Raw genomic sequence first — 18,323 nt, 5'->3', positions numbered from 1 at the left:
GTGCCTTTGGAAATCTCATCCAGAATTATTCAAGCTAGTGTTCAATGAACTGCTGTGAACTTTGGAACATACTTTTGGTTTTTGTGGTCACTGAGCAGACAGTAAAAATCTGTGTGAAATTATGATAAAAAGAGAATTATTTCCTCAAAATCTGAGGAATTTCTATTGAGTTGGCCTTTTATTTATTTTTTAAGCCTACAATCAGCAAAATTTCTGCACTGCACTGAAGGAGTTATCTTTATATTTTAAAAAAACCTAAACAAATAGAAAGCAAACCCCACCCCAATACCAATAATAAAACTGATGCAAGCTAGAGTTGCCTCACTATCAGCTGACAATCTGAAACATATTCCTGTATTCTGTCCTGGTCCATAGATTTCATTTCAGTGACAAAAGACTGAAAGGCAAAGAACCCTTTAAATACAGTTCTTAACTCATTTGCCTTTTGAATAAACGACCATGAAAAACCTGGAACATATCTTAAATTGCACTATATCTTAAAAATCCCTTTTTATGGCAATAATAGACACTGATCACTTATTAAAGAAGCACAGGACGAATATAGAACAGCACACTGGAACTGGAAATCAAATGTCTACTTCCAATTACGCTGAACATCTCTTCAAGTCAATGGACACAACTAATCCCTCAATAAGTGAATTAATTATGTCTCTGGGTAAGGGCTTCTAATTATTCTCCTAAATCAGCAGCAATGCTGCAAACACACATTTCTGTTCCTTTTGTCCAGTTATGAATTCATTAAGAGTGTTTCTTGTTTTCCTTGGTAGGATTGGATTCCCATTTATGGAAGGGCAAAACCTCAGTTTTTAGACTGGAACACAAGTTTAGAGTCAAGAAGTCCTAAAGAACTCATTTTCATAAACTCTTGATTTCTTTGAATCAAGACATAGGCTGTATAAAAGGCATCATGCCTACATCGAAGTCACTGAATACACAGAATTTTGTTTAACATTCAGAGAAAGTATTTCTACCTGGAAATTTACATGGCCATAAGCCTCCTGTTCTATCTACATAATAGCCTCCTCCTATCTACATAATTTAGTTCACTTTGAAATCTACCAGAGAATTGTCTTTCTTCAGCAAATGTCACCACAATACTCTCTCGAGTCTCAAATCTGTTTCTACTCTGAGTGCTGTGGGTGGATGCAGCTTACTGGTTTGAGCAAAACCATGCCTCTTTTCCAATAACAGCATAAGCTGCAACAGAACTGTTTTAGAAGAAAAAAGTCCCCAGAATATTTCATATCAGAATTGTTAACCTCAAACAACTCTCAGTATGCTGACCACAGATATGAGCGGGAAAGGAGAGAGCAAAGCCTGGTGAGGGAGCAGGGACATTGTGAATATCAGAGCAGGAAAGTACTAATGGTGAATTAGAGTGTGCTCCCATCCCCACCTGTATGACGAAATAACTTACCATATAGCAACACAGACTTCACTAGTTTTCTCACAGATAGAAGTGATGTTGCAGTTGCTCTTGCACTGATGTTGATTTGAGCAGGTTGTTACTTTAATGTCACAAAATTTGCACAGGTTTGGCATTTTCAATCCACTTTCCTTATTTCTGTCTACAGGTGACATAAATTCCGCTTAAGAAAAAAAAAAGAGAAGGAAACTCAATAACGGTAAATTATCAGATTGCATTATTGCTTATTAAAAAGATAAGGTTTTCAGCAGCAGCTAACATTTCCTCCCACCTTAAATTAGAAAATTTTTGATCTTTCACAGCTACCAATTTTCTTTACAACAAGGCAAGTGCCACAGTGTCAAGACCAGGTTAATTAAAGTGAATTTGAAAAGTGAAATAAGCTTCTATTGACTTCAGAGGGAGCAAAAGTTGCTTTGTAATTTGCAGAATCAACTTTTTCCAAGACCAGTTTGCACTAAATAGTTCTCTGCTGGCATTATTCACAGGCAGCATATCCCCACATATAAAATTGCCAAATTTGATATAATTTGGCACTGTGTGCCAAAGTGACTGTGGATAGCTTAGTGAGAATGCACATTAGCTGTGTGATGAATTTTGCAAGTTTGTCTTTACTAACCTAAGGCATAACATAGGTGTCATCCCTAGTCTGACTACTGTTCACACAGAAAAACACAGAACTGGAACTGCCTTTCAGCTTAAGGTAGATGGTCGCAGGTGAAACTCAAGCCGGATATGCAACAGGGCATCTCTGCCTCTCATGTAATCTACTACAGGAGTCTTACTGGGCTAACTCAAGGGGACTTGAACTCAGACTAACTTGCAATGACAGCCTGTCTTGTAGAAGTCTACTTTGACCCAACAGCTACATTTCTGCACCCAGGCATTGAATAATCACTTGCTTACTGATTCTGAGTCTTAGTACTCACCATCTGCTTCAGTGTGGCAGCAGTAAGGAAAGAGGTATTTTTTGTACCACTGTATGAATTTCAGGAAACTTACTTTTAGCTCAAAAACTATTTTGAAAAGCCAGTGTGACTGTAAGGAAGAGAAAATGCTGACACAAACTTCTTTCTAAAGCTAAAATGAACATGCAACTATCTGAAGTGGAGCAGACAACCAACAACAGTTTCAGTCTGACTCATTTTTTAATATAATTTGAAAAGTAGGTTGGATGACTTTAGGAGATACTGGGCTTCATACAGCACAGGCCTTCTCTTGTAGCCACCTGCGTGTTAAAACTATGTTCATACTGCTTTCTGTGGCCAAATGTTGCTAGTCAACCAGTAACAGGCAACCGGGGATTTGTAATTTCCCCCTCTCTCCTCAATTAGCTGAGAAATCAATTTTTTCCTTCTAGAACTTCGCTCTTTACTACCATTAGAATATTTTATTACAGGAAATAAATATACTTGATTTTTCCAGAATGAAATAAAAAGGCCTCTTGCTAACATTTTCAATGGATTTCTGAGCCATTGTGAGGGACTGAAAGAAAAGTTTTCCCCTTCCATCCAATCACACATCTTTCTCATCACTAGCATGCTCTGGTACTGATATAAAGTCTCTGCCATTGGAATCAATGGCAAAACTCCCAACTATTTTAATGGCATAGAAGAAGGTCCTATGCAGAAGGGATGGTTAGGGTGAGCTCACCGGGTGTGGCAGTGCACTTCCCCCCACCCCCCACCCCTGTTTTTGGCTTAAGCAATAGCTAACAGCAGTGGCTGTGATGGCTGCACCTGGCTTAAGTTGGACTCTCAGAAGACAGATAATAACACAATAGCTAAGGGCCATAAAACTTACTCAACAGCACAGGGCTAGTTGAGCATGCGCCAACCAAAATACAGCTGGTATGCAAGTATTATTGCAAGTATTATTGTAAGTCAATCATCTTACTCCATAAATAGGGAACGGCCCAGGGTCCGCTGAGCTCTCCTGTGCGGCAGTGGGCTGCACGCCAGGATCTCCCCTTGAATAGGGAAGCCCCTCAAGGTTACTCTCTGAGGTTGAAGGAATCCTTATTGCATTAAATACTCAGTAAGTGCATTGGGAATAAGCACACTGAAACTTATCTTAGCTAAGTGAGATAAAGTATTGCTTGTGCACATATAATCCTTTAGACATAAACCACTGACGAAGCCTAGAACTAGGTCTGGATTCAGCCACACATAGAAACCCCTCAGAAAGGGGTTTAAAATACAAGGAGGTCCTTTATGAACCTCATGACTCAACTGAAGGGTCTCTCTGACAGTTTTGTCTCACTTTGCCCTCTGTGCAGTAAATAATCAAGTGTACCTTGCCATCAAAATTTGTTAAAGCACTGTCACATTTACTATTAAACCTTGCTAAAACTCTGGTTTATGTCAATAAACATTGCTACCTCTTACAAGGGAGGTGTGTCACTCCATTCACGACACTGGGAGCACTTAGATGGGTGGAGAATGTTGGTACTATATTATGGTCTTGCAGAATTTTAAGCCCCAGGTAAACATTTCTTGTTCTTAATTATATGTGTTGCAACAACTCTCAGAAGCCACGAAGAGGAACAAAGCCTCACTGAAGTAGGTGTGGTAGGATCTCAAAAGGTCTTGAATCTAGCGCTCTATGAAATATATGTTAACATAATCATCATTATGGCAAATTGTTCATCTCTTCTGGATGGTACCTGTTATTCAGCACAAGCTGAAGAGAAACTAATAGCTGTATCAAAGTTATCTAGGCTACAGTAATGATTGAAACAACCTGATAGTGAAGGACTATCCCTCTGCCCAGAAAGAAACAAATCTATGGTCTTAAAAGCCTGGATGAACAATACAGACCAAAATTGAGGGAGAGATGAAGTGACTCACCCAAATTTACACAGAAAACCTGTGGCAGGATGCACTACTGGCATAGGGGAAAGACATCTGCTGCTCAAACTGCAAAGACTTTTGCTGCATCTACACTGCTTTCAGCTCTGAGTTCACATGGTTCTGTACTTCACTGGCAGCTGTGTCGTGATGGATGCCTCTGCCATAACCATGACTCAGTTCTCTCTAGTGCCTGCAGCACTGGAGCCAAAAGCCACATGAAGGTGGGTCCTTAGGTGAATTGGTTCAAGCACATTGTATTTGTTGAGAGGCAGGGCTTGTCACTATGCTGTTCCTGGCTATGCCAGGTTCTGCCAAGACTCACCCACTGGAACAAATGGATGAAAAGATGTTTGGACCTCTTCCAAGGAGGAAAAAATAAAAAGCCCCCTGGAAATCAGCAATCTACTGTGAGGTCACAAACCTCACAAACCTTAAGTTTCTAAGTTAGTGTGGTAGATCTTAATTTAATCACTAGCAACAGTAGCAAAATCTGGGCACTTAGGGCCAAGTAATTTCTGATCAGGTTAAATTACTGGCAAAAGTTAATGGGGTTCTGGGACTTCCAGAACTGACTACACCCATATTTTCTCCCCAGAATTCTTGTAACAGAGGCTGACAGTTCAGTGCCTCTCTATTCATGCCTCTGGGCAGTTCAAGGTAATGGATAAACAGCCCAAGTAGACAAACTTTATTCCATGTTTCAACATTTGATTTAAAGTGAGACTGCAGTTTACCTTTCCTAATATTAACATAATGCTCTAACAGGTGTTGGTGTGCTTTTCATCACTACAGCTTGGCCATACCCACTGTGATAACCCATCTAGTTCTAAACTAAAGTTGAGTTTGACTTTTTCTATCTGATGCTGAAACCAAACACTGCAAAGGGCCTGAGAAGAAATTTGGAGTCAGATGTGAACCTCATTATCACTCCTCTGATCACAGTCTGGTACTAGACTGAGCATTTAGAAATCCTGAAAACTTGGTCTCCTTCCAAGTCACATGAACTCACCCCTATCTCTAATCAACAAAATCCTGCCTGGAGAATGACAAGTTGGTAGGGTTCCTCCCTAGGAAAGTGTATTTACTCATTCCTCCAGGGGCCCACAAGCAAGGAGTGACTCACTACCAGCAGGGCTGCTCTTCTTCTTGTAGTCACTTAAATGTTCATTTCTCAAAATATTTGACTATCCTGCTGCTCACTTCATACCCCATGAGCAAACTCCTCAAGATTTTCTGCTGTTAAGACAACCAAAGTCAAACACCACGGACAGTAGCAACCTCTGATTTTGCATTAAAAAAATAGTGGATATAATGGAAAAGTCAACAGATTTGAACATGTGAAGGAAGCCATCCTACAATGTGTGCTTGTCTCCAAAAATTTGAATTTGCCATCTACTGTCTAATGTTAGTTTTCTTATTTTGACATCTACAGGAAGCTTAATTCTAGCTTTCCTTGCTTCTTTGTCCATGGAGAGGGCACCAAATAAAGACTGCAGTTTCTTGGCTATGAGGCTTTCAGCCAACCAGTTCTGCATAGATCAGTCACCATGGTTAAAATGCATGGAACATGCAAGCCAACATGTGGCCTTGATATTATGGAAGAGACACTAGAACGGACACATAAGAAATATCTACTCCATGGACTGTGGTGGAGCCAGGCTTGCAGGACAACAATTCTGCTCTATAGTTCACATCTTTATTTATGATTTCTCAGAACATTATAACAGTACACCTCATCCAAAGTCTATTGACTGTCCTGAAGTTGTTTGCTTTGCCTCTGTTGTTTTTTAGATATGTAACTTTCATTGAGGCTTAAGGCAATAGTTTACTTTCCTATTATATTTTAGTATCATTACAGAATTCTCACAAGCTAACAACATTTAAATAAAGCCCAAACCCAGATACTGTCTTTTTGGGAATATCTATACTGGAAAACTTTTTCTGTCTTAGGATGCATTTCAGAAACAGCAGCCAATGTCTCTTACTCCTATCTTGTAAAATGCTGTCACCCCACTTCTATTCTCTCACCCAGTGCCTCTGGCACATGTATACTTATAAAATAATATTGCTGAGCAGACAGATCCCATCTCTTAAAAAAAATTAAAAGAAAATTGCTGAGAGAGATATTGGGATGGGAACTCAGCTAACTCAGCAGCTGTGAAATAATTCCACCTGATGGGAGAGACTTGAATTTAAGACTTCACTACATCATGGAAATCTGCAAGGAGGACAATGTCTTTGTCAGAGAATCTTGAAGCAGATTGCCCTTGTTCTCCCAAAGACCACAGCTCCATGACATCATAATCTCAGTGACTGAAAAGCAAGTAGCAGCTATGAAGAAAATCGAAACTGTATTACCTTCTCATTCAACAAAAAGACATCAGGTTTTGCCAGGAACAGTACTAAGCATAGCATGATTTACATTTTGACTACCATCCCCAGTACACGATCTATAACCTCAACAAACTTTGACAGTGATGGAGACACACCAAAGTGGAGAGATGATGGTTCAAAAGTACATTCTTTGCCTTAAAGATATTGATGAATTAATTGCAGGAGTGAAGGAGTCAAGGAAAATGTATGATCCAAGCTTTGCTTTTAAGACCTGGATATATCCTGATGGCTATTCTTAATTATACTGATTATGTTCAGTGCTGTAATACATGGAAAAAAAGACGGAACCATGATCAATCCTGAAGATAAAAAAAATTATGAGTTACAAAATCACAAGACTAGCCAGAAAGATTATGGAAATAAAGGAAGGGGAAAAAAACAACAAAAAAGCCCCGAGCAATCAAAAAACAACTGCTGGGTTCTCCTTTACTTGCTGTTGCTGGCTGTACTCTAAGAGTGTTTTTTGAGACATGTTTTAAAACTTTGGCCATAAACAGAAGGGTTGGAATTACTGTCTAACTAAAAAAATGAAAAGATAAAAAGAAAAATAAATCACTGGAATCCACGAGGTTGATCTTCAAGAAATATGTCAGCTATTGTATTATTCATCATACAATCACAGGAGCTGGCAACACTGCAGATCACCTAGTAACTCCCATCATAACACCTTTGGGGTAACCCTATGAAATATGTGTTTTCAATTTTTCAGTTACAGTTGCAAGTTCTAAGCTTAATGCCATTTGAGTTGAAATGTAGTGTCACTGGTACATACTCCCATGCTTGCTATGTGAGTATGAGCTCACGTAGTTCATACTGCCTTTGACACTGCTTTGGGCTGCAGTACCTTGTCTCAACTATGAGTTACTCCAGCAGGATTACCATGGATACAGGACTTTCATGATTTTGTGACTGTTTCTATTAAGATTAACAGCAATGATTATCAACAGTGCTGAAACAGCCTCTGTAAAGCCAAAGAGCTATCTTTTACGTACAACTAAAATACATCAGAGGAAAACAGGTTCCATGAATGTTTAACCCACCAGATATTTAATTATCTCTGTGGTAGTACTCCAGTACTGCAGTAAACCACATTCCTACAGATTGTTTTACAGAATCTTTCAGCCTCGATTTTAGTTACAGATCAGTGATGACCAGGGAGCACAACAGTTGCCTTAGCCAGTACTTACAGATGTGCCTTTAAGTGTACCAGTTGAACTTTTGTTTGCAAAGCGGGACCTTTGTGTTGCTTTCGTGCATGATCAGACCACATCAGGGCTGATAAAAGCCAAAATAATTTCCTTTTTGTAAACACATTTCTTTGCAAAGTACTTGGAGGAGATGCATGTCATTGCTTCACCCTGTCACATAATGGCTTTTGCTCATCATATGAAAAAAATGCAAGTAACACCTATCAAATGACAAGAGTACAACTGTGAATGCAACGAGATGCACGTACAGCCCTGAAACCCATCCTATCACAAAGCAGCCCCAATGAGTTGAGCAAAAAGAATGATTCAGCAGGGCCCACAGGCTTTTTTCATGTTTGTGTGAGCTATGACATACTTTTTAGCCATGACTGAGAAGTCTGCTAGGAAAGAAGAGGGTAGACTAGGTAACCCCTTTCTACCAGCTAGACTCAGCCAGCAGCAGTTTGGCCACCCCCAGCTGAAGGAAGGCCAAAGCAGAAAAACTGGTTCACAGCAGAAAGACACTGATGGACTGCACCGAATTTGGGAAACCACCACTTCCCACCTACCAGCAGATAAGGCACAGGGGAAGCTATGTGCAGAGGGAGAAGACAAAAGGAAAAGGAGCAGGAGTTGGAAAACTTCATTTAACCTGCAGTGGAAGTGCCTGACTTTTAACAGCAAGTGGAACTGGCAAAACTTTGCTTTAGGGATTGCTGCAGGCACTGACACAGAAACAGAATCAAATTTGGCAGGAGCTGGGGGGAGGGACACGTTCAGAGAAAACAGAGAGGGAACAGCATACTAAGCTGGAGATCTTGAAGATAAAAATAATTTTTGTATTTAAATAATTGAAATAACACTATTTTTATCTGCTGTTTCCAAAATGAGCTATCATTAGCAGTTTTAATCATGGGCTGGGCTCTTCTCTCTGGTACAGGGCACAGCAGTGATCTGCCTCAAACATGCCTAAGAACAGAGCTCGCTGCCATGACTCCTGACTGACAGTAGTCCAGGTCAGAGGAGACTCATAGTCCAGGTCATAGAAGCATGATCACATTCTGAAAACAGGGAATAAAAATAACATTATTGTGATACCTCAAATAATGAGATGGATTTTTACCTATGGATTTTTACCTTGCAGCTCTCTTCCACATTTTCTGGCCACTGTTTAGCACTCCATGGTAGGCGGAACAAAAGAATACTGTCTCTGGGCAAAGAGGCTGAAAAAAATCTAAATGATGGCTTCCCATAGGGCTCTTAAATGGACATTTCATCTTCCCTGACTTTAACCCGCAGCCTCCCTAACACAGCTGGTAAACAGCACACAGCACTGCAGAATCGTAAGTGATATAACATGAAGATCAATTTATTCAACTATGACCACAGGGTCTAGCGTTTTTTTTTTCCTGCATAATGCATTAAATTGGGAATTTACTGGAAGTTGTGTTTACTGTTTAACCTGTCCTGTGTCTTCAGATATACAGTGAATATTGAATACATCAATGCTCCTCTGATTCTCAAAATAAGCAAAACTAGCTTTCCTACTTTGTTGGAATAAGCATGATTCATGGTTCAGAACTGACATTTGCATAACTAATTCTGACCTGTACAATAAAAAGCATATCTTGCATCTTCACCTCCTTTTGTATTCTCATCTGCTCAATGAAAGCTGCCATTACTTCACTTGAAACAGAGCTCAAAGAGCATAAACACTTCAGCTTTATACAAACATTATTTTTCCAACTTATAGGGTCTGAAAAGAGACAGCAGTGATTCAAGCATTATACAATTATTTCTGTGGCACTTTTTCATGACAAATGAGTCTCTGTGAAAAACCCCCCAACATTTAAAACATACATAAGTAGGAACAATTCTGACTCAGAAAAACATAAATGTGTCTCCACTCTCTGCTACAGAACCTCAACAATACAAACCCATGCAATTGCATCTTCTAAGCAGTTTGAATGGAGTTTCTGAGCCCATTGTGCCTCTTCCTTCAGCCAGTTAAGAAAGTCTGTTTATAGTAACATGCTTCTCTTCACTCCTGCTCCCTTGACACTCACATCACCAACAATCTATTTCAAAATATGATAGGGCTCTTCATTCTTCGTAATAGCGATGGGGAAGGTGAATCATTTGTCCTGATGGAGGCATATATTCTCTCCAACAGCTTAATTTATATTTCTTCTCTTTATCTCTCTTACTACAAGAGTAACAAGGAACATCCACCTTAAAGAGTCATTTGACCCTATTTTCAAGGGTCTATTTATTAAACTCCCAGTTTCCAACAGGGAAATTCAGGAGTCCACCCAGTACAGGTGGGACAGAGCTTTAGAACATTTTCTAATAACATTATGGTTAAGCTATTTCTATTAGCTGTTAACTATTCCATAGAGATACATCCTGGCACTTCAGTTTATCTGCAAGACTACTGAATGTGCTCAATGTCAAACTCAAAAATTCAAGAGGTCATAAAAAAATTAATCATATTCTTAACATATCAGTGGTGCTTATCCAAAGGCATTCCTTTCTTACTTACTAGCAGTCCTAAATGTCTGTCTTGTGATATCTGCTTAATGCAAATGCAATCTTGTCTGCCTTTTTAGGTGCACTCTTAGTAGAGATGCTACAAGTGGGATGAAAGCAGAGAAGTTTTGAAGTCTCAGGGCATCTTCTGCTAAACCTCTGGGCAGCAGAACAGATTAGGATCTATGGTAGAGGCAAAAAGGCTGATTTCAAAAGTGTTAGGAGCTTCCTGCTACATTGTATTGCCAAACCCTCCCGTCCTTCCCATGGGGAATTGCAGCTGTGGTACTTGTGATGGACAGAGTAGGTGGGCACATGGGTACAGTTCCCATTTTTCCCTTACACAGACGGCTGTTGTGCTGGCTCATCATCTGTAACACCACAGCACGCTGTGCAGATGGAGCCTGGCCCTCAGCTCCCACAGACCACTGCGCAACCAAAGACACACAGAAATCAAAAATAGTAACATGCTTGGCCAAACACTCACAAATGACACTCTTATGGGGTTTTACTCATATTTAGTATACGGTCTCATCCTGCTTAACTTTCCAAATAGCTTCAAGTAACTAAGTGCTGGCCTGGTATACACACACAAGTTTAATGCATTAAATCAAAGGGGTGAAGGTTTTAAAGTTTTGCATGTGGATCCTTCAAATCCTTTTAAAGCTGATTTACCTTGATACAGGTTGCATTAGGAAGAAGTCTAGTCAGTCTCAAAGTTGAGAATTACAGCACACAAATTTGTAGTGGTTTACTCAATTACTTTTAAATCAACTATAAGCTGAAGAGGTCTGAATTCTGTATGTGAAAAAAAGCTTGACTATCTACCTGCAGCGTTTTCAACAATAATAAGGAAGGCTGGAGAGATAGAAAAAAATCATTGCTTCCAAATGCAAAATGGAAATTATTTGAAGACTGTTCTCTACACTGGCAGCATGCAGCAACTCAGGTGGCAAAAAGCCAAATCTTTCTCCTGAAAATACAGTTAACTCCTACTAAAGTTAACCCTTGCTACAGTTAAACTCTTGCCAAATGTATGTCCTTCATTGTATTCAAAAGAGCAGACTATGGTAACTAAAACATAGAGAAAACTGTGTAAATAATATCTAAAAGCAGCTGCTGTGCATTACAAAGAGTTATTACAGACGAGTAGATGTTTATCAATACTGTTTGTTCACTGAGGAGACAGGCAAACACTAGCAAACCCTCTCTGGTCTCAGAGAAACCTCCAGGAAAGATTATGAAATATGTTAGTTTAGGGGCAGACTTTTGCTTGCTTTTTAAAGTAGTGAAAATGAAGCATAGACATTAAGACTGTGACAAATCACACAAAACAGGAAATTTAAAGTTATGCCTGACTCCCCCAGGTTCCCTTTGATACAGATAGGTTATTTGGTGAATCAGAAAAAGTATCACTCTTGTATTTGCCATTTTATGCTTTTAATTTTAATTTTTATTTGCTTTACAAATATCCCCTTAAAACTACCAACATACACTTTCCTCACAGGTTTGGAAGTCAGAAAATCATACCCATCCTCCCTTTTGAAAGGCTCCTGCCACATGTAGCTTTCTAGAGCCCTCAGTAGATCCCTCCTTTGTGGATGCCATGGCAGAGCCCCCCTCACACTCACACACCTTTTCTGAAATCTTATTTTTAAAGTTGTTCCTTTTTGATGCAAGAAAACATATATTTTGAGAACAACAATTGTCTGCCTCATGGAGAAGTCTTCAGACCATTTTAGGAAAAATCACTGATTTGTTTCTTAAGCAGCGTGAACACAAAAGATCTTCCCTTTTCTCCTTCTGTCTGGTGAGGCCGTAGAGAAATATTTGCACAAACAGTTCCAGTTTGCAAAAAACAGCAGTCATGCCCCCCTGCTCATTATTTGTTCACATCCCTCATTGCACTTTCTCTTCCCTCACAGAGGAATCAAACTGCACCTTACCACACCTCCCTCCCCCTCTAAAGGCCAACTTGACCCAGAAGAGTTCTCCAGTCTAGACGTCTATCTGACAACACAAACACAATGAAGAATGTGGTATGAGGAGCGGCAACCCACAGCTAGGGTAATGAAAAACTGCATATTTCAGCAGCAGTAGCACTGCTCAAGGCACAGAAAAGTCTCTGTGGATCCATGGCTGCAGTTACTTCTGGGGCAAGATCGCGCTGCCCAGCGCACCAGGGACATGGGGGAACCTGTTGTTTGCTGCTATCTCCAATCCTACAGTCTAGTTTAACATGTTACTTGCCCTGAGACAGGAGATGTCACAGCCCTTCCAGGAGAGGAAACAGGGGCTCAGTAGTTAGTCTGTTCTGCCAGGCATCATCACTGCAAGGGCAGACGGGACTTGCTTAGGACTCATCCGAATGGGTTATACTTTGGGCAGCACTCCAAGGATCGATGTTTCTCCCCAGAAATATTTGCAGAAGCCCCTCAGGCCTGATAGCTGTTTAAATCCACTTTGAAACAAGATTGTAGGTTATTTTGACTTCAAAGTATAGAAAAAGGACTTCTGGTGTTTCAAGTCATAGACACCTGAGACATCTGAGAGGACAGGTACTACTCTCTGTGGCTGTTTCTTCAGCTGTACAGAGACCGAGGAGATGCCTCCTCTTCACAGGATGCTGAAAGAGTCAGAAAGAGTCTTGTTTTTAGAATATAATTTTTTCAAGAGGAAAATTTTAGAATATAATTTTTTTTTTAGAATAGAATTTTTTCAAGAGGAGAGACACAGAATGGACAGGGAGTACTGTGAAGCACCTCTGATGCAAAACATCTGATTTTGCTGCAGTTCTGTACTGTGAACACAAAAAATAAAATTCAACCAGTCACCTCAATTCTGCATTGGGGAAAAAATCTGACTAACGTTTACCTGACACTACCACTACTCTCAGGAAATGCTCTGCAAAACCACACAAAAATTTCGTCTTTTGCTCTGAAACTTCTGCTGAGCTGCAACTTGTATCTCTGTTTTCAAAGAGTCTGATTCTGCAATTTTTTTTCTGAAAACTGGAAACAAAATCCTGTGGACCAAAGAACAAAACTTTAGTCAAACAGAGCCAAACCTAAATAATAGACTTGGAATTAAAAAAACCAAACACACAAGGCAAAAATAAATCAAAAGCAGTCTTAAAATATAACACAGTAATTGGAATGGGCTGCATCTGTTCAAATATCGGTTTAAGTGTCACATTCACAAGTAGGAAATACTTCATAATTATGAAGCATAAGGGGCACAAATGGTATAAGTAAGACATAATAAGATTTTAGGTACAATGGCATGGTTTGGAGCATATAAATTCCAGGACTGCTCTTCAGTGTTTTAATTTTACCTGGACAGAGGAATTCGAACTGAGGTTCCCCACTCTTTTTCCATGCACAACTTCATATTGAACCTCTGTATTGGCCCTTCACAAGTATACCTTTTGTGTCAACTGCTGGAGCACATTCAAGTCATGAGTTAGGGGGTGCTTTGTGCCTCAAACCAGAACCCACATTCTTTCAGCATGATTTCAGCAACGTACACAGCCAGGACTGGAAGTGACTGAGCAAACTGGCTTCAGCCTCAGCTCTTAAGGCCACCATAAGCAAGGATGAGGTCTGCATGGCAAGAGTCTCTATCCCGTACAACAAAAAACTGTATGTGTGTACACCGGTGCTACTGAACCAAACCAGAATTTCCATGGCATTTTATAACACACCAGTAAGTACGGGGAGAAGCTGTGTGCACACAAAGACTCACAGCTGCCCAATCAAAATAAGCATTTAAATGGATTAACCAGACAACTGTGCTTTCAAACTTGCAATCGTTACACAGTTACATGATTCAGAGGGATTTATAAATATTTGTTTTTCCAGATAAAAGGAGGATACTGGCAGGATTTTTTAAAGTGCATTCACTGCCACTATCTGTCCCTCCCAGCTATAAACAAACAAATAAGGAAACAAAACAAAAACAAGGATGTTATGCACGCAAAATTTTTAGTCACAATTTAAGATTTGGGGATTTTGGTTTAAGCTTAATATAAAAAGACAACTTACTAATGTAAGGAGCATAAAAGGCCTAAATTTGTTTAGCTTTTTGAAGATGTCCAAACTTGAGGAATATTTGAGAGATCTGGATTTAAGTTAAGGTATATCCTCTGACCAGAGGATATTCCGACTATGGTACTAGTTTACAAAATAATCTAGAGATTCTGGTAAAACAGAATTCCATGCAATTTCTTTCTCTAGACCTGAATATAATCCACCCTTCCTAGTCTATTTGAAATACTGTTTCAAGGTAAAAAGTCTCATTTAACAAGTCCACATCCTTAACATATACAGAGGCTCCTCTGTCAGTCACTGATGGGCAAACATGTTTATGTGGAAGCTCTGTTCAGAGCTCCTTTTTACTGTGAGAAGCCATTTTCCTCCAAGAAAATAATGTTTATGAACCATTCTGTCCCCACACAGCAAGTTTTGAATGACAGATTCAGGAAAACAGTATTAAAAAGAAATTACTCTTTCATAATCCATCAGCTCAGCTAAAATAGTAAACCAGAGGAAAGTTAGACTCGAATGTAATCCCTTAGGAGTAGAATCACTTTGAATAGATTTAAGGAAAAATACACATCCTTCTCAAATTCAGTACCTTGGATGGTTATATTTGTCTCTGTCAAGTTACATGCAAAGAAGTAGAATAAGAGAATTTAATACCCTGGGGATATGTTATCTTCATAGATGTATCTAACTTCCACAACTGTTAATGGGACTTGTATACTGAGCATTGAGAAAAGGGCGTATGCATAAAAACACACACTTCTAATGATATTCAACCTCAGGAAAGCTTTCTTTTGCTGACTTCTGTTGCAGAAATCCTACTGCTGTGGCTTGCTGCTAGTGAGTTATCAGATTTCTTGGTAAAGAAGTATCTCTCCCAACAAAGCAACATCTCCTTTATCTGCCAAATTTGCTAACGTATCCCCACGGGTATTAGCTGTTCCTTTTAAAGCATTTGCAAATGACTCCCTCCAGTTACCTTTGAGACTGTGAATCACTAGCTGGCAATACCATCCTGCTAAAATAAGGGAACAAATAATTGGCTCCCTCATTTCTACTTGAGGCTGAAATTTTACTGGACTTAAGGTGAAATAAAAGCCATGGGTGAAACCTGCCCATTCTGAAATAAGTAGCTGTTTTACCCCTAAATCTGTCTCCTGATAGTTCACTGAAAGGTCCTTATCTTTGCCATTATTCCTAAATCACATGCAAACAATCAATTCATTATACTATAAAACTGAGTATTTTAAAGACAATTGCTTCTATCTGTGTGCATGGTCCAGCAGGTAAGCCCCCACATTAAAAAATTAACCTGGACACTAAAAAACTTGCATGTAGGAATATAACAGTTCTCACTCCATACAAAAATGCATTACTCACTGCTTGCAGCAGCCAGCCCCCAGCAGGGCTGGCATTACAATCTAAGGTGAAGACATTCCCACATCAGGTGCTGCTCAGCAGGAAGGGACTTGCCAGTCTAAAATGTTTAGTCTACCTGCCTGAAGATGTGTGAGAGACTGCAGGCTCTTATACTTTGTTTATGATGAGGCAAAATAAAATTGTAAATTTGAAATGTACACATGGAGTTGGTTTTCTAGGGTTTTCCCCTCCCAGTTGCTTTAGATACATGGGTAACGTAAACTTGGGTAGAGACCTTTCTCAAATCTTTCTTTGCGAAGCCCAGCCATGATGCTTCAGATACAGTCGTTATTACTGTAAATCCCCTATTTCAGTTCTCAAGCTGTATCTTTAGTCATTCTTAAGACCATAATCTTTCACCAGGACTTCAGGACAGCATATATACTTAAAAGCTTTTTTAGAAAAACTAATTTAAGTGTCTACAAAACAATTCCTTCTACTGAAAAGAAAGCTGGGAAGAGATAAGACCGAAACAGAAGAGCAAGGATATCAAGCAGCAGCTCAGAACCTACCACTGCCTCTTGATTTTCATCCAAATATCTCAAACTTCATCCAATTACTTCAACCATTTTTTTTCTAACAACTGAGAACTATGAAAAGCAAAATATGATGACACTTCATAAACTTTTAAATGGTGAAGTTCATTTCTGTCACAACGTAATGTTCCTCATTCTGCTACTGCAGGATAGAAGATGTTTACTGTCACATATACTAGTTAAATTTAATAGGATAAGACCTTCAGCAGATGCTAATCTGTGATTTCTGAGTGTTGCTATGTCAAATTATACTCGTTGATGTTTAACAGTTTAGAGTCATTGAATGTTTCTGGATTTTGGTCATAGCACATCATCATCCTTCATCTGGAGGGCACTTATTCAACTGTAGAAATCAGTGATAGTCTGCAGGATGTCTAAAGCCTTCTACAATATGCCTTGATCATTTTAATCAAATGCAAAGTGGATTAGTAATTATGTCATGAAAATACTACTTCAACAACTGTCATTGCGGAGGCTGTGCATAACATGGTCATAGCAGCTGAACCACTCAGCATCCCTTTAAACACCAAGAGCCAGTTGCATGTTTTGTTATGGTTTCTGGTGTAACTGTTCAGTAACATGGGCAGCTCATTCTCTAAAGCTGTCACTTCGGCATTTTTCACAAATACTGCACTCATGTAGAACACAGCATGTTTCTAAAAGTGTTCTCATAAAAGAAAATAGAAGCTTTCCAATCACAGTAGTAGCTTAGGATATACCAGAGGAAAGTGTTCCATAGGAATAGAGACATTTTTTTGATTCCTTGGATGTAAAATTTTATAAGCCAGCTCGAAACTTGCACACTCGTGCATATTTGAAATATCTCTGTACAGCATTAGTTAGCAGAGCAGCTTAACTGTTTGTTATTTCTGGAGATGCTAGTCTTAATTCTGAGAGGGATGTGAGTGATACCATCCTGGTGGTGGTAACCTGCTGTATCACATACTCATAGGTTACAGGACCTCTGTGACTCTATGGATGATATTCCCAGTCTGGCCTTCTGCAAGTGAAGCTATTCCACTCAGTTAGTTTTGCAAAGCCCTAACTTACCTGGGTATATGTTTAACAAGCAAACCCCTGTCTTGATTTAGAGATTCACATTGGAAAGTCCATCACATCCCTTGGCAGGGCTCTAATAACAAAAGTATCCTATTTGTTAAAAATGCACACTTTGTTTCTGGAGTGGTTTCATTCACCTACAGCTTTCATTTGTTGGAAAGGATCTTCACCTTTCGTAATATCCTCCCCCAGAGAGTCTAACGTATCAAGTTAGCACAGCTTAACATGTTGCTTTTCGTCAACTAACAGCAGTAAACTTCCACGTGAGCTCCCCTACCCACAGTTTAGCATACTGGCAGAGCAGATTTAGCTAGGTTGCACTACCTTACCCTTTCCTTGAGGCAAAGGCTCCCAGTTACTGGTGTTTGTTATTTGTAGTATCTTATTAAAGCATGGCAAAGTGCCTGCATATCTGACCAAAACTGTACCCAGCCACAGAATAGCAGCTGTAGTGACTATTCCTAATTCTTTTGTTCTTCATATGCTGAAAACCACAACAGTCCATCATTTTGAAAAGGCAGGCAATCCTTAACATTAAACTGTTATCAGAAAATGCTAAAAAGACAGCATGGTTCCCTAAACAAACAAGACCTCCTCCTTCCCTACCATCTGCAGAGCTAAGGACAATAGATCCCTGGTAAAAGCAAACTACATCTCAGTTTCAAAAGCACAAAATGGAAACTTAAATCAAAACCCACCTTTTGAAGGGAGAAGTAGTGATTCTATGGGTAGTCTAACTACTTATGTTAAGCAACAGCTTGGAAAAGCAGGTGTCAGTGTTTTCTATTTCTAGGAATGTGGTAATGATAGTGGTAAATGTGCCTTGTCATTAACTTTCAAGGGTAAGATATTTCAAA

General features: G+C 39.4%; 1 protein-coding gene across 1 annotated transcript in view; it reads right to left on the bottom strand.

Annotated features, from left to right (window-relative positions):
* TGFBR2 (transforming growth factor beta receptor 2) overlaps nucleotides 1–18,323 on the bottom strand; it is a 58,568-nt gene that overhangs the window by 29,177 nt on the left and 11,068 nt on the right. The window contains exon 2 of the mRNA XM_017818047.1: nucleotides 1,439–1,610. Within this exon, the coding sequence (XP_017673536.1) occupies nucleotides 1,439–1,610 (172 nt within the window). The remainder of the gene's footprint in view (nucleotides 1–1,438; nucleotides 1,611–18,323) is intronic.

This window comes from Lepidothrix coronata, unplaced genomic scaffold (genome assembly GCF_001604755.1).
Source record: "Lepidothrix coronata isolate B3197 unplaced genomic scaffold, Lepidothrix_coronata-1.0 Scaffold64, whole genome shotgun sequence".
Lineage (NCBI taxonomy): Eukaryota > Metazoa > Chordata > Aves > Passeriformes > Pipridae > Lepidothrix > Lepidothrix coronata.
The sequence above is the reverse complement of the archived record's forward strand: the minus strand, read 5'-3'. Positions and strand labels throughout refer to the sequence as shown.